Raw genomic sequence first — 23,973 nt, forward strand, 5'->3', positions numbered from 1 at the left:
GGTCCCACTGAAATCAGCAGGGCTTACTTCCGAGTAAACGAGTAAATATATAGACGTTCGGGCTGTTATTCGCCTTCTGGTCGCGCCGACTCGCTTCTATTTAAAAGCGTGCCTGCAAAGTTGCTAGACTGATGTTGCAAAAGTCTGACTGAAAGTTGCCTTGTTGCAAAACAATCTCCGGGAAATGCAGGAAGTCGGTATATGGATGCGAAGAATAAGAGGGAAAACAAACAAACCATCCATGAGTCAGCCAAGGGAAGAAAGGCTTTGATGGAGTTACAGGGTGACTCCAGCTACCAAGGCGATTACTCTCCGGCAAAGCGATCCTGCCGAAGGCGTGCCAGGTCCCCACCCCCACCGCCCGAGCCGCCGCCAGAAGAATATCTTCCACTGTAAGGATGAGCCCTTCTTCGCTTCTGCTCTTTGGGCGCGTGGGGATTGCGGGGGGGGGGGTGGAATGAAGGAGTGAGACCATCCTGCGCCTGAAAACCTTTCAGTCACGTTTGCAAACAATGCAAGCAACAGGAGAGCATCTCCTCCACTACTCCCAGCCTCGATGTGCGTATGGTCAGCCTCTGGTCTGCTCGCTTTTCCTGTAAACATAGACAAGGGTGGGTTTTGTTGTGTATGATTTAAAAAAAACCAAAACCAAAACAAATCAAGGAGTACCATCATCTGGTCTCCCCCACCCCCTTCCGAATTCAATGTGGCTAGAAGCAGCGGAACTCCCCCCGCCCTTCTGTTTGCGCCCCGCTTTTCTTCTTGCTACCCCCCCCTTCTTTCGCTCCCTCCTTAGAGTTTGATTACAAAGAGGGGGGTTGTGTGGGGGGCGTGGTGTCAGCGCCAGGGCTGGGGCCAATGGGAGGCTCCCCCTGCGCCGGTTGCTAGAGGTCTCCACGTAAATCAAAGCGCAGAGAGCCAATGGGGGCCGGAGGGAGGGAGGAGCGGGGACGCGTGCCTTTGCAGTGGGCTCTGCCAAGCGGACTTGCGGGGGAAGCGAGCGGCGAGAGGAGCCCGAGGCGAAAAAGTAGCTGTCAAATGCGCGGCTCCTTTAAGCGGAGCCCTCAGTCCGGCTCGGAGAGTCATGGCGACCACAGCGTCTAACCACTACAGCCTGCTCACCTCCAGCTCGCCCATGGTGCACGCCGAGCCGCCGGGGAGCATGCAGCCGGGCGCCGGCTACAGGGACGCCCAGGCGCTGGTGCAGGCGGACTACGCGCTGCAGAGCAACGGGCACCCGCTCAGCCACGCTCACCAGTGGATCACGGCGCTGTCCCACGGCGGCGGCGGAGGCGGAGGCGGCGGCGGAGGGGGCGGCGGAGGCGGCGGCGGCGACTCGCCGTGGTCTACCAGCCCGCTGGGCCAGCAGGACATCAAGCCCTCGGTGGTGCAGGCCGGCGGCCGGGGGGACGAGCTCCAGCAGCAGCATCACCAGCAGCAGCAACAGCAGCAGCAGCAGCAAGGCAGACCGCCGCACCTGGTGCACCACGCCGGGAGCCACCACGCCGCCGTGGCCGCCGCCGTGGCGTGGAGGACTGGCGGCTCGGCTCACCTGCCGCCCGGCATGGCCGCGTCCAACGGCAGCGGCCAGGGCGGGCTCCTGTACTCGCAGCCGCCGGGCTTCACGGTCAACGGGATGCTGGGCTCCGGGCAGCCGGGCATGCACCACCACGGCCTGCGGGACGCCCACGAGGAGCAGCAGCAGCCGCCGCCGCCGCAGCCGCCCCCTCACCACCCCGACCACCTCCCGCAGCAGCAGCAGCACCCGCACGGGCAGCAGCAGCAGCAGCACCACCACCACCATCAGCACCACCACGAGGCGCACTCGGACGAGGACACGCCGACCTCGGACGACCTGGAGCAGTTCGCCAAGCAGTTCAAGCAGCGGCGGATCAAACTGGGATTTACCCAAGCGGACGTGGGCTTGGCCTTGGGCACGCTCTACGGCAACGTCTTCTCGCAGACCACCATCTGCAGGTTCGAGGCCCTGCAGCTGAGCTTCAAGAACATGTGCAAGTTGAAGCCTTTGTTGAACAAGTGGCTCGAGGAGGCGGACTCGTCGTCGGGCAGCCCCACCAGCATAGACAAGATCGCGGCGCAAGGGCGCAAGCGGAAAAAACGCACCTCCATCGAGGTGAGCGTCAAGGGCGCCCTCGAGAGCCATTTCCTCAAGTGCCCCAAGCCCTCTGCCCAGGAGATCACCTCGCTGGCGGACAGCCTCCAGCTCGAGAAAGAGGTGGTCCGCGTGTGGTTTTGTAACAGGAGACAGAAAGAGAAACGCATGACTCCCCCGGGAGGGACTCTGCCGGGAGCCGAGGACGTGTATGGGGCCAGCAGGGACACGCCGCCGCCGCACCACGGGGTACAGACTCCTGTGCAGTGAACTCCGCCACCAGCGGAGCAGTGGGAGGAGCAGGGGGGAGCGGGGGGCGACCCCTGGCTCCCTCCCTCCAACCCCTTCCTCCTCCCCCTCCTCCTCCTCCTCCTCCTCCTCCTCCAACCTTTTGATTGTTTCCCCCTAACCCCTCTTAAAACAAAAGCAGACAAAACAAAACAAAAAAACACAAGGAAGGAAGGCAGGCGCCTGCACTGAACTATCCTTGAAACGGTAGCAAAGTGTGTAATGTGTGTTGACCTTTACAGGCGAGTAACCAGGCAATGAAGTGCAGTGAGTATATGGATGTGTGTGTAGCACAGACGAGTGCGTGTCTTCCCCTTCCATCTCTCTCTCTCTCTCTCTCTCTCTCTCGTTCACATCCAGGCACAGGCAACTAAGACCCCCATATGCCAAGGTGCTGGAGAAAGAAGGGGGCGAAACTCCTCCCCGAATAGAGACAAAAGTTGGCCTGGTTCCGTAGCGGGATCGTTGCCATGAAATTATTTGGGGATCTACGCCAAAGGCACCTAGAAGGCAGGAGAGATGTTTCAATGCGCTCGGACACACTTTAGAGTGGGGTTCAGTTGGGGAGGAGCGCAGATATGGAGGCCAGAGGTAGTCAAGTGTTCGGTTTGAGGGGGTTAGACCCTTCTTCTTAGAAGATAACCCTATGCATTTGCACTGCTAGAAAATACAAGTTTACAAATTTCATCTCCTTTTCATACCTTGTTGGGAAATGACTTGCATTTTCCCACTCTGACCGCTAGCCAGCGGTGGGCCAATATACAAATCCGAATAGTTTTCTTCTTTCTGTGGATGAAGTTTTGGTACCTTCGGGGGAGGTCCTGGTTCCCTTGCTCTTTTGGCCATCGTTACGCTCCAGAAAGGGAAACCTGGGCTTTTTAGTCTGAAGTAGATCTTGAGGGAAGGGTAAGGAAGAGGAGAGAAAGTGGAAATCAACAACTTCCACTTTTCAGAAATGTGGCGCTGGAATGATGCGGGGGCAAGAGGGGTGTGTGGGTGTGGGTGGCGGGGGGTGTTGAAATGTGGTGAATAATTGATGTCATTTGGGCAGCTTAAGGTCCATTGGAGGAAAAAGCTGAGTGTGTGTGTCTGTGTTACCCATCATCCAGATTTTTCCAGCAGAAAGTGGCACTTTGGAAGGAACTAAGGTGGGGGGCTGAGTAAGATGGTGGGGCAGGGAGAAAGTGAAACGATGCTTAGCTTCACCGGTCCTGTACAGAAAGTTATCTGGAGTACCCGGCACTACTCTGCCCTAGGACTCTTATGCTGAGATCTGCTTCTAAACTTGGAATGAGGAAAAAAAGAAAGAAATTCTGCTAAAGAACCTTTTCTGATCCTTAGGGGAGGAAGCAAGTCCCACGTATCGAAACAAGGGTGTTCAGAGTTGTTCCAGGCTGTAAGCTTGAGATAGGTCCCTTGTCCCCATTTTTTTTTTTTCAATTTAAAGAGTCAGACTGTTCCAGACTTGTGTCACCCAGACTGTTCCAGACTAGTGTGTGTGTTTTCATAAACACACCAGGTATTAAGCAACTCCCAGTGCTATTGGAGGGACTTGTTTTCACATCACATACCTAAAATCCGGGTGTGATGTGAGTAGTTTCAGAATGGCAGCACTTGCATGCAGTTCATCTCCATGGGAGGTTTTTCTCACTGAGTTCAGCAATCAGCAGGGATGGGGATTCCACACCGCACTCTAGACTGGACAGTAGCATGTAAATGATGATAGACCCATTTAAATCAGCGGGGTTGAGGTTCCATGGGTCGCCACCCTTCCTTGAAACCAATGGGACTTACTTCCAAGTAAATGTCTCCATGAGGATTGCTTTAAAATCCAAGGGCTGGGTTTAAGTGTTTCCTGTATCGGGTTGTTTTGGCCACATGCAGAATGGGAAATTTATCTTTAGAATTTACGCTCAGATTTTAGAGGCCTCCCACATCCTTTACTGAGATTTCAGCATAATACTGTGTGGCACGAAAAAGACCGGTTTAACTTAGTCGGCCCTTTCTCTTTTCACCGGAGGGAGCCGAATGAAATGAAAACAAAGCGACCCAAATGCCATTTTCAAGCCGCCTTTTTCGCTCCCTTTTGTCAGCCGATTTAACAGATGCATTTTCTTGATGGGAAACCGTTAACTTTCCAAAAACAGGAGGCTCTAGAGGGGGAAGACAGGGGGTGGAACTTGAAACTGTATATTATATTCTATATTGGTGTGAGGGGACGTAACCCTTGAAACTGTGATAGTGACAGGTTCACATTTTGAAACATCTACTCAGCACAAAAGGGGGGGGGTCTATATAACTTTAGAAAAAATAATCTTTGCAAAGTTTGCATAGAGGAATGTTTGAGAATTCTGAGGCCAATGAAATATTCTCTCAGAGAAACTCGCTGATAAGCATTGGAGTAGGTAGGTGGGACTTAATGTTATGTTCTTCAATTGTCTTTCTAAGCGCCAGTGTGGCATCAGATTTGTCTCTACTCCTCCCCTTGAGAAGACAAATACAGCTTCCCGGGAAGCCTATTCATTTGGCTTTATTCTATTTTTTACATCATTATGGGTTCCCCCAAAAAATGATATCTACGCTAAAAAATTTTTAAGGGTATTGAGCTGCTGGTGATTATGGTCTGGAGACAGACTCCTCCTATAAAGAGATTCAGATCAGGGGCAGAGGAAGTGGGAAAAGGGGAACAGTGAACTTTCAGATGCATTAATATTTGGGTAAGGTCAAAAGAAGTTTGGGAGAGACATTTCTGCAGATCTTTTAAACCCATGAATAGGTTTACTTCAAAATTTTAAAAAAAGTTACCAAGCAAACCTTACCGCTCTGTATATATGTTTAATATTTGTCCTTTGAAATGCAGAAATAGTTTAAATGTTTTCTTTGTCTATTTTTCTTTTTTTTTAATGCTACCCAGGGAAATATTTTCATATCATTTTTAAGTGGCCTGCCTCAATGTATATTTATTTCTTTTAAAGCAAACAGGTTCTGGAAACTGTTTTTTCTGTAGCTTTAAATGAGTAGGTGAACAAAAAAATCTATATGGGATGTAAATTTTTTTTTGTTCAGTCTCTTTAAAGAAATACTTTGTTTTTTGGTACATTTGGATGTGCTTGTGGGGAAAAAATAAAAGCGCAGAGATCCTTATATATTTATGTTAAAGTAATATTTTATTATCTACATAAAACAGAAATACACCAGACCTTTATAGTTTGCTCGAATTATTGGCATATCTTGTATTTCTTTTTGAGAAATAGTAGGAGGGGTGCCATGGCTCTTTGAAACTAAGATAGATAGATAGATAGATAGATAGATAGATAGATAGATAGATAGATAGATAGATAGATAGATAGAACAGACCGGGCGGGAAATAGAAGCTAGTTCTTCTAAGGCATTGAATTCTTTGCCCTTCCTACTTCATGACATTTTGGAATAAAATGTGTGCCTGATCTATTGACAGATTGCGTTGGTATAACTTCGGCAGCTGGATGAATGGGGCAGGAATTTGGGCCTACCCGCCACACAAATGAATTCAAAAGGCTGGGATGTTTAAATTCTCAGCCAGCACTCTGTCTTTCGACACTCTGGAAGCCGGCTTTTCTTAGAACGCACGTGAGGAGAAAAGGGCAATATTCCTCCTGACGTTACACGAATCTGAACGTACTTCCCTCAAAGTACCTTTCATTGAAAATCACTAGGCCGGGGTTGTTAATCACTGCGCTGCTTTGGGCAGCGATCCTAAGCGCTCACACCTTCTTGGAAGTAAAAGTTCCACCGAAACCAACAAGGAGGCAGTAAGAAATCTATGCTAAAGGCCCAAGCCATTCCCTCTAGAATCGCTCACAGAGTGTCAGATATCTCGTTAGTGTCTAGGACACCACCTCTAGCCCTGTTCAGGAGGTTTGTTGATAACTTCAGTCCAACTTCTGAATGCTGGTTGGGGTGAGGGTGGGGGTTGTGTGTATGCTGTGTGTGTGTTTGAAGGGAAAGCGCGACGATGTAAGATTGCTATTTTCAATCCGATTGTTTTCAGGCTATTTTGGCTGGGGTTTCTTCCCCAACGTTGGTTAGGCATGTTTTGTGCGTCTTTGTCTTTCTCCAGAAAAACTAGGTAAAGTTTTGTCAGGGTAGGTTGGTTCTTCTTTAGACATCTGAGAGACTTTCACAGGCCCATGCGGTGTTTTTTGTTTGTTTTCAAGAAACACACGAACTGTTCCTTGGTTTTCATTCATACTCGTCCCTTTTTGAGGCTGAAATAAAGTTGTAAGCCACACCGCAGCTGATGAGCAACTGAGCCGAAGTATTTGGATGTAACCGGACTGCAGAGGTAAGGTCCCTGGAAATGGATGGAACTCCGCAAACCGCCCCGTCCCCCATGTGTATGTAGGACTTGGATATTTAATCCCAGTGGGACTGTCTTCCGAGTAAACAGCTCTGGGATGGGGTTAGAGATTGGCTCAAATCCAAGTGATTAAGTTGAATTCGGCCCTGGGTCAGACTGCTAGGGTGTAAGTGGAGACAAACTTTGTATAGGGAAAATATCGCATAAATATTCCCGCAAAACTTAGGTTCACGTTCTGATGATGGTGTTCACCATCACACCATGGTGTGATGATGTCTGAGAGAAACAAGGTTACAGTTCTCGCCTCACTTTCTCCAAGAGTAGATTTCAGGGTTGTGAACAGGCACGCTGAGTGCAGAGCGTTAACGTGTTTTCAGATGATAACACCCTCTTAGGTTGCCGAGTTTTATAAGCAGCATGACCCCCCATCCCATAATAGCTCCCCCCGCCCGGGCAAGCACACACCCTTTCCCTTTAACGATAGTTTCCAGGCTTATTAGATTTAATCATCTTTTCTAACTCCTAGTCAATATTACACGCGTCCCAAACAGATTCAGCTAAATGATCTTATCAATAGTCTGGAAGCGAAGTGACAGAAAGAAGGAGTGTTCTGCGACCGCAGATATGCTGATGGGTAAAATGTTTAAGCTGGGTATAGATTGAATGTCCCTTGGTCAATAGCTCGCTGAATTGTTTGTATTTTTTTTTTTTAATAGTGGAGGGGGGTTGTGTTCGAGGAGTTGAAAACTGGGCAGCATCTGCCCTCTGCAGGACATTTCGGTGGTCTTGGAGAGAATATTTTGCTGCTAGTCGCAGGAGAGGGGAAATCACGTGTATTGTGTCTAGTTATTTTTGATGGGCCCCTGGCCTTCGTCTCTGAAACAGGAATTCACTTATATAGCCCTCCCTTCATCTCTCGCTAGAGAATCTACGGTCTTGTCCTGTGTTATTAGACCTGCCGGGTAATATTTAATACTTTGGACACGGAGAAACAGCTAGTAGGCACCGGAAGACCAGAGTTTCCTTTGTAAGGGACATACTTGGTGAACGCTCCGTGGGAAAGGGCCTGTTTCCTCTAAAGACAGCCAATCAGAATTCCGAATATTAGGGAGTTTGCTCTTCTTTATGAAAGTCTAGACAGAATCTACCTACCTACCTACCTACCTATCTATCTATCTATCTATCTATCTATCTATCTATCTATCTATCTCACAAAGGAGGAAACTGACTAGGCATCCTAAGGGCCTCCTTTCACTGTCACTTGCATCAGTTGTCAGCAAGAAGCTGCTGTTCTCTTCTGCTTTTGCCTTGTGCTTGAGCGAAAGGCCGAAATCTTTGGGCTGCCATTTAAATTTTACGGAACTCTGTCATTTCTTTTCCGTTTTCTGTTTAACGAACTGGTGTCCCAATGTCAGTTATAATAGCAGAAGAGCAGTGGGGAATATTGGGGGATATGATAACCAAAGTGTGAATTGCACTTGTGAACGGGCTGTGGAAGTCTTTGGAGTCACAGACTAAGAAGTTGCTTTGGAATTTGAAAAGAAGAGATTTCTTTGCCATAAATTGATAGGGGTGTGTGTGTGTGTGTGTGTGTGTGTGTGTGTGTGTGTGTGTGTGTGTGTTGGGGGTGGTAAGTCGTGGAAGCTAATTGTCCACGAGAAGGTCTAAGACTTGAGAATGGATTCTAACTTGAAAGGCGGTCTGAGAGAAAGGAAATTTTGCTGAATGGAAAAGATGCGGTCTTGAAGCAGTTGCTCTTAACAATAATGCAAACAAAAGCGTCAACAACAAAAAGAGAAAAAGGAGAAAAACTGAAAATCGACTGGCTTTTAACAGTTTTGTTTTGTTTTTTAATTTTATGTTTAAGTAGGAGTAATGTAGAACGGTAGATTTATTTTATTTTATTGCCACAATTTGACAAGAGTTGGAATAGCAATTTAAAGAAAGACGAGCGATGTGAGAACTTTTCCTGGGTTTTGTCTTTGTTTTATGGTAGTGTTTTTAGTTGTTTAAATGCAAAACCGATCCATTGTGTGTTTTTATAAATTAACTTGCTTTCTTTTTCTAAGTTGGATGGGTTGGTGTTTACATTCCTGGACCATGTGATAAATGAATATGTAAATGACGGTGATTTTTTAAAAAGTAGAACACAATATTTTGGGAGGCTTTTGTGCAGAGAGAGCACATTTCTTCCTAATTGTCATCTCGATCCACAAAACAGTTAAGACAATTGGTTTGCATGCCATCCCAGGAGGGCTGCACTATTTTATATCAAAATATTCTCCATCCTTATTTGCTTGTGGTTCAGGCCAGAATAGACGTTGAGGGCTTCTGCGGTCTTCTTTTGCTAGCAGAAGAAGCAGAAAGCAGCTTCTCTGCAATGATCTGGCACAAATATAAAGTAATATCTTCCCGTTTCTTAAACACGACCCAGTCTGAAAGCTGCAGCCTGTTCTGTATCTTTCAGTTAAAGTCCTACCGAATGTGCTCTAATTAGAACAGAAAGGACAACACCACAGAAGTTCTCAGGACAGACGGGTCGCTCCACAGTCCAACCGACTCATCTCTCAAACTTTATTCTACTCCACTTCTTGCAGAAGGGTTGGAACACTTTCTGTAGGATCTTAAAACGTGTTCACGCAGAAGTGAAGGTGACTTACTCCTGTTAAGTATGTTTAGGATCAAATGTATGGGGCGCAGATGCAGATTATTAGGATCTTGGTCTTGAAAATGGGAAGTAATGTAGAAATGAGACGATTGGGGGGGGGGGGAGATTGCTGGCAGAATAGCAGATCCCACAGCATTAACCAAAGTGATATCCACATAAAGTGTTGCGCCCTAAGGGGAAGAATGCATACTACATTATTGCTGGGGGGAAACTTGACGATAAAGTTCCCTTTATATTTATATTTAACAGCCTTTTAAAACTGACTGCTTCTCTCTCAAGTGTTGAAAGGTCGTAGGATTGCGATGGCATTTCAGATTTTAGAGAAGTGACGTTCAGTGAAATGCAGGGTGGAAGAGGAGCACCTTTTTATTAGTAGCTACAAACAATACGTTTTACTTTGTTCCTCATCCCTGGACTGCATTTGCATATCTAAAGCTGCAGTCACCTGCATCTTACTTAGAATGGAGTGCCATTGGATGCAATAGGTCTGACTTCCTAGGAAATCCCATGCATGGGTTCAGGCTTCATGGCTGCGATCTGATGTGGCAGGAAACTCCACTGAGTTCAGGATAGCCCTGCACGACATATCCACGGTCATGAGTCCCAGTCCCATTGAACTCAGGAAGACTTATTTATTAATAAGTGTTGTATCACAAATAAGAACTTGCTGCAAAACACACTTGCTTGGAAGCAAAGTTCTACTGAACCGAACAGATCTTCCGAGAAAGCTGTTTAGATGCCAGCAATATTTTCGCAACTTTGACCGTGTTACACCAGTCAAAGGGAGTCTCCCTGCCCCACACTTAAAACAAACAAACAAACAAACAAACTAACTAACTAACTAACTAACTAACTAACTCCTTTACTCTTTACAAGGAATGGCGCGGGGACTTCCAAAGTTGCCCTTAATGTTATAGGAGTTGTGAGTTGTTAGTTTGTCTACAACTGAGCTTATAATGTGCTCCAGACAAAATTCAGCAACTCAATCAAACATCAGCGCCATAGCGCCCAGCTGTAAACAAAAAAAAGGGTGGGCTTGGTTTTTAGAAAAGAGCCCAGATTTTCATGTTTTAAAAACCTAAGATAATCGCCCTCTCCAGCCGTCACACGCTTTTACATTTTTTTTTTTTTGCCTGACTGCTAAGAGTAGCATTTGTATAAGTAATTGTGAATACTTCTGAAAATATTAAATTCGGTTTCAAGACCCCGAAGCTTCAGGCTACAGCCCACTTTCTCAAGAAGAAACTCATGACTAAACATGAGTAAACAGGGTTTGTGGATTGCAGCCACCGCTGGAAAGGGAAGGCATTTGACAGCTTCGTTGTAAACCCGCTTGCCACTGAAATCAGTGGGATTTAAGTCTAATTTAGGATCGGGGTATTAGTGTAACGTCGATTGACCTTTTAATCTGCAAACTTTGATGACTTGTGGAGACCCTGAGAGGAAGCAGAAAGCGAAAATCATAAAACTTCTTTGAAACGACTCTTTTTGTTTGCATGTGTAACTTCTCACTAGTCCTTTATGAGTAAAAGCTCCGTTTTTCAGAATATTTTATTTAGTTTCTGGCTTTCTGATCTTAACTTGTAAGGAGGAGACCCCATTTACTGCAGTGGGACTTTCTTCCACGCAGATACGCGACCTAATTTCTGGAGTGGGATGTGGCATCTTAGCGGTGCTTTGCCGAAGCACAAGTTAAAAATACCATTCGAAGGAGAACAGGAGCGAGCCGAGACATGGTGCTTATTATGGGAACAGTTGAAAGCATCCCGTACGGGACCTCTAAAGGTGAAACTTAAAATGTCATGGCTTCTTCTTTTCCCCCCGGAGTGGGAAGACTTTTTGAAGGGTGTCTCATCATCAGCTAAGAAGAGATAGTAAAAGGCCAGCTCTGTACAATAAGCACACTACTGAGTCCCCACTGGCTTCCGTGTCTGGCGTGAGGTCGAAGGGCCAGTGATGTCACTAGTACTTACTTCCACGTAAACATAAGTCGAACTTACTGGGGTGTCAGTGAAACCGGAGTGAGACAGCAGGACAGAGGACACGGTTTGTTGAAAAGGCGAGCAAGCAATCTGTGAAGCCGGGGGTTTTGGGGAGATGTGAGGCCGATTTCAGGTGACTGACACTTGGAGCCTTAAGCAGATCTCCTTGGAAGTGAGCCTCATGGATTTCAGGGTCGTGGCTTCCAAGTATATCTGCTTTCGGGGACTCCAGTCCGAATCCTCTGGGGATTTTGTATTTAATGTATATATTTTGCGCAACTGCTTTCTAGTTCGGAACATAGCGTATCATGGCTAGCTAATACCAGAAAGAGTTAGCTGAGCACCCATTTGGGGGTGGGGGCAGGAAAGAGAACTTAGACCGCGACCAACCGATTCCTGTAGGTACAGTAGCTCCTGCTGCCAAGCAAGCAGGCCTGCTTGGGATCGCAGCCTTCGGCTCCAATAGCCCCGCAGTGCTGGTGTAGGGAGCCTCTAGAACGTTTTGGTCCCGCTTTTGTTCCAGCGAGCGATCCCATTGAGACGGGTCTGCGTTTAAAACAACGTCGCATCTGTTGTTCCCTTTCGATTGAAGGGGAAACCACTGCCGCCCTCTGATCGTTAGGATTTGGTGTTGAGAGAGAAAGAAGCGGAAGTTACCCAATGTGGTCCTTTTCAGCTCTGGGCACCTCCTGCTTTGGTTGTCTGCAAACCAGTTTCTGCTTCTAAATCCTCTCCTGCCGGTGACTTCTTGCTGCGCGGCCTGAACCTAGGTACGCTGACTTCGAAGTCAGCCCCATTTTGTTCCTTGGGCCTTACTCTGAAGAGAGCCTGCATAGGATGTTAGACGGATCGTGGTGTCCTCTGGCCCCACAGAGCTGAGCATTCTGGCCCAGCCTAGCTTCCTTCTGCTGCAGGCTGGCTTTCCAAGTCTAACTTCTGAGTGCCCCGTGTGAAAGTTTTAGGCAGCCTGCCTGCTTCATTAATTCCCCCTTCCCTGGGAGATTCATTCATGGCTCCAGTCATTCATTGCCAGCAAGTCCACGGTGGCACCAGTTCCTTGGTCAGTAGGGGAGACACACAGACAAGGATGGTGCTATTTATTTCCCTCCGCCTGTGGATTTCGAAGACATTCAAGCAGGCACAATCATTAAACTAATTTGTATTTGATTGTTTGGGCGGGTGAGGGTGAGTTTTATTACACTAAAGCATTCAAGCACGCACGCACCGCTGATTAGCAGTATACATTAAATAAAGTTGTTTGTACACATTGTCTTACCACATATAGGCAGCCTTATTATTCTAATTACTCTAATTAGGGCATTGCAATGGTTTAGATTTGATTTGAGGAGACACGGATTCATGCTAGTTCTTTTGGGGAGGGGGATATCTCTCTCTCTCACACACACACACACACACACACACTGTGCAGGTTCTCACAACTTGGATGTTTTCCTTGTATAGGTATAGAGAGAATAGAGATAGAGATAGATTACCAGGCAACAAACTAGAACACTGCTTGATAAGAGCTTGTGATATTTAGGTGTGCGTGTGTGCGTATGCCACACTTCAGCAATTTAATTAGCTGTGTTAATAAATTCTTTTATTGTAAATTTCAAACTAATATTTAATCTAACTATTTGAAGTTCTCCTGTCCCAACAGAGCCCTCTCTTCTCCAAGAGGAATTGTAACGTTTACTTACAGAAAAGCTCTCTTAAGTATATTTTCCTGAAAATCTGTTTCATACGCTTGAAATGGATGTTATTATTAACTGATACCATCAGTTCATCAGTTACTTCCATAGGGGACTATAATTAAATCCTTAATCCTATTTGAGAATCCCCCCTCAACATTTTAAGTTTCTACTTCTTCTTCTTCCCCGTCCCTTGTCTTTGAAAAAAATACAGCGTTGAAAGACTAGTAAAACAAGTATCTTTACAGAGAAATCAGTTCGTCATCTAAATAATCAGTTCGTTATCTAAGTAATTGATGTATTATGTATATAAACTAGGATGTTCTTAAAACGGGAATATTTTCCACTTGAAAATGTTTGCTTACCTTCCATCACTCCCCCCGTTTTAGTTTACTAAGTATGTGTGTACACACATTATATATATTGTTCATACACACGCATCTATCTATCTATCTATCTATCTATCTATCTATCTATCTATCTATCTATCTATCTATGTCATTCGGCCTTGCGTGCTTAGGTTTATAATTTTTAAACTAGGATTTGATCTCCGTATAGCTGTGTTCGCCATTGCCAGTTGTCTGCGTCTCACCCTTATTACTGGAGTGGAGTAAAGGAAGAGAATCTCCAATTGTCTTTTACCGAACAGTTAGCTGCTGATGCGTCCTATAAGCCTTTACGCCGCCGCCCCCCATCAACTGGAAACCCTAATGAAAAAACTGACACACCCCCTTGCAGATTGTGTCTGAAGGCGGGGGTAAAGGGTCGTGTGGCTTTAAAAGAAAACTCCCCGCATATTCTCCTTTGTGGTGTTCTGGAGGAGGAGGAGGTTTGTGGAGGCTGGAGCAAGGGAGCCCTTTGCAACCCCGCTTGGCTGGGCCTGTTTGGGATGGATTCCGCAGATCTTGATTCTGGCTTTGAAAACCAAGGGAATTCACCCGGCTTTGACAAAGCACGGGCTCTATTCCTAGCTCCATCCTCTCTCATTCATCCCTTGGACCCATCGCCTACAAAGGAGGGAGGGGGCGAGAGACAAAGTTTTCTGCCCATGATGATGATGATGATGATGATGATGATAATTAATAATAATTTTAAAAAATCGGAGGGTCTCCTGGGAAGAAAAGGGGGACACGCTTGGTAGAACAAGAGGAGATCGTCCAAGAGGGAAAAGGACAGCTAGGGCGAGGCCCGTGCCTGGCACAGAAGTGGACACCATGGCTGGAGCCTGGTATCTTCTTTCTAGAGGAGAGCAAATCTAATCTTCCCCAGGCAGAATCCTAGCCGATCGAGGCAGCAAGGGACGGGAGCGGGGCTGGGGGTGGGGGGAGAATGGGGCTGGCTGGGTGGGAAGCTTTGAGCCAGCCAAATGCCCCTCTGCCATGCAGATTCTCTGTGTCGCTGGATTTATCCTTCCCTGGAGAGTTCATTGTACAACACAGCCCGCCTGCCCTTCTCGCATGAATCTGTTTTGTAACAAAGTCTCCCCAGCGAGTGTATTAGAGAATAAAGCCTCTCTCCCCTCTCTCCATCCCACCCCGTCCCTGCCCCCTCTCTCCTTCCCCCCGCATCCTTTTGATTCCACCCCCTTCCCCCATCCCTTCCGTGAAGCATCTGTTCAAGGAGAGTTCTTCTTTCCCAAGCACCGCAAAATCCAGAGTAGAACTTGGGCGCCCCACAGCGGCCACAGACATAGCTCCTTTTAAGAAACACAGCAGCGACCAGAGGGAGAGGGAAGTGGTGGGGCGTGGGGGGGAGCCCGAACAAACCCCAAACCTCAAGCCAGGCTTCTTCTAGTCTTCCCCGCCCGCCCCTTGTCCAGTTCGGCAATAAAGGTGCCTATTACGACATGGCTGCTTGAATAATCGCTTTTCAAGCCGAGCTCTCTCATGTGTGAATTCAGCCTGGTAGCAGAAAGGCTAAAAAGCGAAAGAAACAAGAGGCAACCGCCCCCCCCCCCACACACCTTCTCTATCTGCTTCTTGCTTCTCTTCACAGACCTCCAAGGCTGGGCGCACAGAGCAAGTTCTTTTAAAGCTGCTTTAAAGGAGTTCCTCTGAGTGTTATTTAAAACATTACCTAGCAAGGCCAAAGATAATAAAGTAGTCCAAATTCCAAATGTAGCACTTTGCATGGACCGGACCTGTTACCAAGAGATGCTTAAATCAATATTGTTGTGCCCGTTAAAATTTGTTTTAATTTTTGCATTTCCCAAATCTGTAATTCAGATTTAATAGATTTGGGAAATGCAAACGTCCATTGGTTAGACCACGTATGCATTTAAAAATGGGAACTCCTGAGTTTACTAGCATTCATATATGTGCCTAAGTAGTGTCTTTAGTGTGGTGTGGAAGTAACATGGTTACTTAATGTGATTGTCATCAGAATGGTGAGTCTGAAAGTGCTCACTTCGACCAGCTGAAATCAAGTGTTATATAGTAGTGCCTCTTGTTATTGCAGGTCTGTAAAGGTTAAAACATGCACACATGTCCAGAATACTGACTGTCATGTTCCCTTTAATGTCACGTAAATTGGATAGCCATGGGTTGTAAATTAGTTGTCCTTTAGGTAGGAAGGACCTTGCCTGCGCTGCTGGCTTACCTTTTTGGGGGTTGGGGGGGGGGAGTTAAGTCTTGAGCCTTCTGATCTGGAAGCCTTTCTTTCTAAACCCTGGTAATATATAAATTGCCCTGCTGGATGAGGCCAAGAAGTTGTTGTTTCCAGCAGCAGCCAGCCCCACTTCCAGGAAGCGCACAAGCAGTTAGAGTTGCTGAATATCAGCAATGGCTATTTAGAGGTAAACAGATGTCCTATTTAGGTGTCATGGCGAATACCCGCTGGCCTTTATCTTCCATGTTTGTATTGAATCTCTTTTTGAAGCAATAGCAGCAGTCACTAAATATTGTGGCAGTGAATTCAATGCTAATTATGTATTGTGTGAAGATACAAAGGGATTCGCTGCAGTTACTCAGTGGTAAAGGAAATGCATGCAGCTCCTGTTCTGGAGCATTTGATCGATTTTTACTTAATGAGGCTATTCACATGGGCATGCAAAACTGGGTTAAGGGAGCCCAGCCTGGTTTTGCACACTCATGTGAACCATTGGGATTGTGCCCAATCCCGGTGGCTACACGGCGGCAAACCCGCCAAAGTAGCCTTCTTCTAAAATGAGGTTAAAGGGAGCAAGCACTCCCTTAACTTCATTTTTTTGATCCTGTGTCTGGCACACTCGGGCAGGGGGAGGGGGAATCCCAGTAATGCACCATGCACTTGCGTGATGCATTATTTGGGCTGGGGGGCGGGGGCGGCAGTGACACGTGGCAGTGTGTCCCGGCACTCTGGCCCCGGGACCTGCAGTGGGAAGGTACGTTTAACTCTCCTTCCCTGCAGACCACCTGCAAGCTCTTCTCAGCTCATTCTGGGACACATTAGAGCTCTAATGTGTCCCAGAATGAGCTGAGGCATTGGAAGCAGGTGCCAGGCCTGAGTTGTGGCAGAAATTAAGCCATTGTGGGCAGTGACGCCCTTGTTTGCAACCGTGCAAACCTGTGTATTCATATCTAGGAGTAAGCTCCATTGAACATAGGGGGAGTTGTTTGCAAGAAAGCATGCATGCATAAGATCACACTGCATGGCTGTTTGTTTTATTGCATAGGAGATGACCCATCTTTTTTTGGGGGGGGGAGGTACGTCATGTATTACCAAATCCCCACACTGAAGTGTAGGAAAGCAAATCCCACCATAATGGAGGAGGATCTCATTTGCACTGGGAAATCTCAACTGTATATCGTGTTCCACCTTGCAAGCAAAATATGGACATGCAGCAGTTTCTATGTATGCAGGATTATCATGTGGGTTTTCTACAATCTCCTATGTAACAAACCTGTAGAGGGGTTATAATGTGTCAAGCAGACAGAAAATGTGGCCTACACAAGCACAAACTGCAACTGATGGGTCATACTCCCAGCATGATATGGAAGCTTGGACAGTGGATGTATGCTGACGTACCCTGGAAGGCATCCTTGAGATAGGTATGCAAACTTCAAACCCAAAGGCTTCCCCAAACCAGAGCCCATGCTGGTCATATCCACAGCAATGGGAATGAAGCAGTGTCCAAAGTTGTGATGCTGGCACGGGCAAGTGTGTGGGATTCTACTCTGCCTCATTACCAAATGTATGAGGTGCTTTGTTGTAAAGTATTCAAACCAGGAATGAGATAATAAGGTCATTCACGCAATCAAAAACTGTGTTTTATCTGGGTTTGGGAGCTGTGTGTGTTCCCAGTTTTTTGTGGAAGCAAGGCAGGAGGAAAACCTGGGCAGAAGTAATTGTGTGGAAGCAAGGTAAGAAGAAAAGCTACCCAGGTTTTCCTCCAACCTTGTTTCCACACAATCACTTCTACCCAGGCTTTCCTCCTACCTTGCTTCCACAAAAAACTGGGAGCACACACACAGTTCCCAAACCCAGATAAAACACAGTTTTTGATTGCGTGAATGACCTTAAGATATTACTTATTTATTTAACCACTTTTCAACAAAATTTCTCAAAGCAGCGTACAGCAAAAGGCATTCATATCCCAAAAGGGCTCACAATCTTAAGAACAAAACCAAACAAAAAGTCCCACAAAGGAGACACCACAGCTGCTAGAGAGCTGCTATGCTGGACTGAATAGGAACAGTTGCTCTCCTCCTGCCAAATATAAAAAAGCCACCACTTTAAAGCTGCCTCTTTACCTGATAGCAGGAGCAGGGGTTGTTGTTTTTTGTTGGTTTGTTTGTTTTAAATCTGTATGGATCTGTGCATAATAGAAGGGCAGAACTGTTGTTTTGGTGTCTGCAGGAGAATACGAATACAACGATATTTATATACCGCTTTTTAACCAAAGTTCCAAAGCAGTTTACATACAGTGATTGATTGATTGATTGATTGATTGATTGATTGATTAAATGGCTGCCTGTCTCCAAAGGGCTCACAGTCTAAGAAATATAAGCAAGACACCAACAATAGGCACTGGAGGAATGCTGTGCCGCGGATGGATAGGGCCAGTTGCTCTCCCCTGCTAAATAAAGAGAACCACCACTTTTAAAATGTACCTCTTTGCTCAGTTAGCAGGGGTCTAACTGATGTGTTGATGCTGGACATTCCATATCACAATGTGATACAACAGGCACCTGGCAGAAATTCTGATTATTCCATCAGTATCCTGATGTACTGGAACTAGAGTCAGCTTCTGTATTCTGGATTTTCTCCTTAGTCTCTGGGTACTACCACAAAACAGCTTCTGATATTCCTGGTTTTGTGGGGGGCTGTGTAGCATCCCCATAATTATTGTGCAATGACCCATCATCAGTTGATATGGCTGGGGGTCAACAGCACAGTTAATCCAGTTCTCAAAATACTAGCCTTGTGAAACAGCTTCCAGAGACAATCCTGCCTGGTGGTCTTCTACAAAATAAAGGGTTTTACTTACTTTTCAGTGGATATGGTTTTAAACAATGTAGTAGTCTTTGGGATGTGTAGATGGTCCTTTGACAAATGGGGCTAACTAACAATGCCTTAGACTAGTTGAGGTGGCATTTGAGCAGTGACTGCAAGGTATCACTATTTATATGTTTTAGCCTGAAAAATAGTTTTAAAGTGTTAGGTCCCTGTGGTATTATTTAGAGTTGGAATTAATTTTTTTAAATCAAATGCTGCTCAAAATATTTCTATGTTGCAAATCTGGGCCTTCTTCCCTCTGCTCCTGTACGTGGGAGGTTGTTGGCTTCTAATACGGTTACCCCTGGAAGCTGTCACAATTTTCATGCGTTTCAGTGGTGTTCAAATGGAAGTTGTTGAAGTCTAATAACAAGAAAAAGTAGAATCGAACTATTTCTTCCCAATCCCTTCTTCAAAAGCAACACAACTCTGCAATTCAAACAACTAAAAGTTTTAATAACAAATTTCAGAGAGAGATTGGATCAGTTCTCCTGTGGTACAAAGTCAAGATGAGGATGAGGTTGATCTCTCGTGTTATTCAATATGCGTCAACATATATCAGGTCCACTCCACACAGTGAATGATGCACATTTTATCAAGATCATTTAGGAATTAGAACTGGGGGAGCAGGTTTCCTAAATTTAAAATGATCTATCTGGAATTGTGGCTCTTCTCTGTCTGAATCATCAGGAATGTGCTCAGAAGTGTTGTCTTTGTATTAGGATTACTACAACATGGCCATCTTCTCTTGGAGTCTTTTTCTTCATACATGGATATGTTCAGACACAAAAAGTCTCCCATCAGTCATATAGAGATGAAAACACTGGCCTATAATTTTACAGACTTCTTGTGAGTATTAGTGTGTGTGTGTGTGCGTGCATGAAATCTTATATAGTTGGTGTATATTCTTATTATATCAGTATTATGTATGTGTATGTATATACTAATATGCTCACACATACTTAATAGATTCTCTATGCACGTGCGCGCACGCGCACACACACACACACGTATGAGCACTATGTATGTATTTCCAGTTACATATATAGGTACAAAACCATACAGACATAACAAAACTTACACTTAATTACAGCATTTCCTATACCATTCTTTCTAAAATACTCACATATTTCAGAGGGCTACTTTGGTGTAAGTCATTTGATGACTTACATTAGATATGATGACCATACTAGCCAGCTGACATGTCTGTCTATTTCTATTGGTGGGGAACACTTTTTAAAAAAATTCCTCTTGCAAACATGTTTTGGTTGAAATCCTTTGGCAGCATATCAAAGTTCAGAGGCAGCATGTGTTTCTTCCTTCTTATTGCAGGAACAAGACTGGGAAGATGCTCTTCCCCTCCCTTCAAATCACCCCCTGACAACGTTGCTTCAAAGCGGTCCTTAATTATGGAACAACTTGCTTGATAGTCGGATAGAAGAATGCAGCCTTCCCTTCACAAGGCGTCTAAATTCCACATGCTCCCTATCTATTCAACTAGCCCTAATGGGCTTTTGCTTCTCATATTATTATTAATTATTATCTCTGGGGTGGTGCTGGATTATGTGGCTTTTGTTGCTCACAACATTATGTTTTTATCTTTCTCTCTCTCTTTCACTGTTGTCCTTGTTGATAGTGGTGGTGTACAGTTTTCTCCATGGAGTGAATTATTCCTATTTCAGACACAATAGGGGAAACACTACACATTATCAGGATTGTTTTTATTTTTTGCCTTTTCTTTCCTAAAACTCTTGCAACAAAATTTTTGCAGAAATGCATTTCAGCTCAGAACCACCAAATAAACAGTTAAATGTGCAAAACTTTCCAAGGCCTATGAAACCTTTCACAGAGAGAGAAAGAAAACTACCAGCAAATTAAAAATTCAAATGCATTTCTTTGAACCTCATATGTTGGTAACACCCAGAACACACCAGGTTACTACTGTCCAACCCAGGCACCCTGCCTTCTCAGAATAGTCCCCGTGAATTTTGTGGAACTCTTCTAGAGTAAATGTTCAGAGGACTGTAGTACATTTCATTCTCAAAGTACTTCCTATGGCCACTGAAATCACTTGGAGCTTATCTGTACACGAATTTATTGCCATGTTGCTGTGACAAGAGGCAAATGTCCATTTGCCACCACGTACCTGCAAGCTTATTTCTAAGCAATGCCAGTAGGCAGAGCTAATTCACTAGAAGTTAATGAAAATCTACCAGGAGTTACCTGCAGTGTTCTCTACACCTGGAGACAGATGCCAGCGTTCTTAGGGTAAAATCCATAGAAATGTATGGTGTGCTTTGAAACTGCTCTGGATTAACCAGTTCAAATGGCGCAGGCTGTATCACCTGTCCTGCCGGAGGTATCAAAAATGTGAAATGTATAATGACAAAATAGGTGAAGGGTTTTCCCCCCCTTAAATGGGACCCTCTTTTGAACTTCAGAAATTTGTCCAATAAAAAGATATCACTTTACCTTTTGCTATCACTTATTTAATACGGACCAGCATTCCACCTTACGCATGTGAAAGAGATATTGTCAAGTCATCTAGGCAGAATCAGCATCAGCCCCACAAAAGCTTCCCTCCAACTGCTTTTCCTCAAGGAGGAGACGCGGGTGACACAGAGATGTCACAGGGGCTCACTCGTGCCAGAAGGCAAATGCAAGTGTGAGGCTCTTCTATGTGGCATGCTGCCACATGAAGGAGGTTTTCAAGGGAGAGTTTCAACCATTTCTTATTCAACTGTGAGTTATGGGGACAAATTGCTCTATAGTATATTTGGCCAAACAGTTAATTCTCCTGCACGTTCCAGTCAAAACATGACATGTGAATTGCAACATGCACAATAGAGAGCTGTAACAAATTATATTAGTGAACACTGCTCCTCATTCTGGTGTAAAGCTTCATCCCACCCCTTTGAAAAGTAGCCCTTCTGTCCATTCTTTCTAGCATCTATGGAATCATGCTATATTCCTTATACACACATGATCTTCAGGTGAACATCTGAATAAGGAATACCAGTATTCTGCAGCTATTTTATACCACTTCTGTGCATACTTGTACAAAGGGAACCAGCAAGCAGCTCTTTAAGTGAAGCAGTATTGCAGGTCAGCCAGGCTCTTTCCCACCTAAGTTGCCTAGAAGCAGCAGCAAGACATTTCTTTCAAATAATAATGCTATTCTGCATTAGTATGGTGCTCCTTTTAAAGTGTACACAGAGCTCCACATATATTATCTTGAGGTAATCTTTATAAAAATCCTCTAAGGTAAGTATTATTATCACCATGCATAATCACCTGTGCTAATTGTGTGCTATTGAGGACTTGCCCTTAACTGAGAGCTGTTGTTTTGTGCAAGTCATTAAACAGTTAAATACCAAGGGATGTGTACCTTGAATTCACACACACACACACACACACACACACACACACACACACACACACACTTCTGCATTTGTGATATTCATATTGTGTAGAAACCCCACTCAACTCTTAGAGTCACAACAATTATGGTAAAGAAAAATGCACATATGGTATATAGTATTGGGGTTTTGGTAATATTACTCTTTAACATGCCATATACACTGACACTGCCATATCAATAAGATTCTGCTTTCAGTTCCTTCCTGCAGAGCCACAGACACACATGAGGGAAGAAGAGCCTGTAGATCTTCACATTTAAAATGTTCAAATTCTGCAATCAGAAACTGAAAATCCAGAATTGCAATTTATTATGCTAATTAGAAGCACATACAGTGGTTGACAGCCTGACCCATGAAGTGTCTGCGGAAGGATGCTGCACGACTGTAAAACTGTTGCACAACATACTTGCACTAATTTTGGAGCTTGCATTCAGACTAGTGTTGCCCCTTCACATGCATACTTGTGCATCCTGTGGAATGTCTCGCTTGTTTTAAAGGGATCTTTTGTGCAAATGCATGATTCTGCAAATTCCTAGCATTTAGTGAAACGATGTGATCTTTATGTGCTTGCTTGTGACACAAGTGTTGCGTTAAATCAGGTTGTCAGCCAGTATTTCCCTCTCATTTCTCCTTCTCTCCCCCGGACAGAGGCGGTGGCTTTTTAAAGCTGGGAGTTGTTTAAGTAAGGGTGAAAAGGGAAGAGTGGGAACTAGGGGCCATGAGGAGGGGTAGGACAACAAAACTGCTTTCAGTGAGAATCCCTTCTCACACCACATTTTGTTTCTGAATCTAAAAATACACACATCTTTTTTTAGTCTCTCTCCACACCCCTACAAACGTGTTAAAAACTTGCTTATGTTAAAAATGGAAAGTGGAAATGATCAGAGACCACATTAGGCTATAGAGTGCATGGAATTATTATACACTTGATTAAAAAAAAAAAACACCTTGTGTATGCATAGTTTATGGTGTTATTTCACTAGGCAACACAAAGGAAGAACGTATCAAATGGTATATTTAGGTGGTAGGCCTTCAGAAATATCCTGCTTAAGGAAAGCATTGATAGCCCAGATATCCTTGGTAGTGGCTAGCATCAGGAGGAAAAAAATCTGTTGGTAGTAGTAAAAGAGATCTAGCCCAGTGATTAGACCAGCCTTTCTTCACCTTCCTCTTTCGGCTGCACAAAATCCAATCCTAGCTGATATGCGATCATAGATAGATAGATAGATAGATAGATGGGATTGGCATGATTCCCCTACACTATACTTATACACATTCTTCTTATGTATACGTAGCTAAATCATTGGTATTCCTTCCAGTGTGGGATAGATTCATCCTGTACACTGGGGTTTGATGTAGATCAATGGGACTACATCAGTTTAAGTGCTCCTTGTCCCTACTAATCAGTGCTGAATCCATTCAGCATTAAACAACAGATCAAAATGCTTTAGATTATTCTTCCTGGTTCTCTTTGTATTGGTAGCTTTCAGTAGCACCCTTGGGGAAAAACATATGTTGAGAAGTACATGTGTATTCACAGAGGTATAGTAATAAAAAAAAAAGAAATAAAACAAACAAATTCATTTCTCCAACATGGACAGAAAATTATATTTTTTTGTAAAAAATATATCTCTACGGCTGAGATACCGCACAATGCTCTGCATGTGTTTAGCACAATGCAGGCACTGATGTGTCTTCGCAATGCAGGTTGTGAAAGCAAAAACTTGTGCAAATGCTCAAATTTCACAAGGGGACTTACACAATTGCACCTCTATTGGAAACAATTGTCATGTGATTTTTTCAAGTCCCTTATGCAATTTCAGCACTTCTGCAAGCATGTGCTTTCACAACTTGAATTAGGAAGATGCAGCAGCACCAGTGTTGCACTAAACATAGGCTGAGTGTCACATGGTATGTCATAACTATATCTATATAATGAAATCATCTTGAAATACACATCACATTGTGAAAAGTATAATTGCACCCCAGTAAGATAAG

The 23,973-nt window shown here is 44.8% G+C and overlaps 1 protein-coding gene across 5 annotated transcripts; it reads left to right on the plus strand.

The window, feature by feature from the left end:
- The first annotated feature begins 954 nt into the window (after window positions 1-954).
- POU3F2 (POU class 3 homeobox 2) lies at window positions 955-21,027 on the plus strand. 5 transcript variants are annotated; one of them, XR_008314329.1, is made up of 3 exons: window positions 955-2,668; window positions 6,598-6,725; window positions 19,889-21,027. XR_008314329.1 is itself a non-coding variant. In XM_053287646.1 (3 exons), exons 1-2 carry the CDS (start codon window positions 1,085-1,087, stop codon window positions 19,366-19,368), a joined length of 1,140 nt encoding a protein of 379 aa, XP_053143621.1. In that variant the 5' UTR covers window positions 955-1,084; the 3' UTR covers window positions 19,369-19,405; window positions 19,889-21,027. The 5 variants fall into 5 exon arrangements, 3 of the variants coding, with proteins under 3 accessions (XP_053143621.1, XP_053143620.1, XP_053143622.1); XM_053287646.1 differs by lacking the exon at window positions 6,598-6,725 and adding an exon at window positions 19,279-19,405 and having other exon boundaries at window positions 955-2,134; XR_008314330.1 differs by lacking the exon at window positions 6,598-6,725 and having other exon boundaries at window positions 19,889-19,956.
- Window positions 21,028-23,973: the final 2,946 nt, after the last annotated feature.

Source organism: Hemicordylus capensis, chromosome 1 (genome assembly GCF_027244095.1).
Source record: "Hemicordylus capensis ecotype Gifberg chromosome 1, rHemCap1.1.pri, whole genome shotgun sequence".
In the NCBI taxonomy this organism is placed as follows: Eukaryota; Metazoa; Chordata; class Lepidosauria; order Squamata; family Cordylidae; genus Hemicordylus; species Hemicordylus capensis.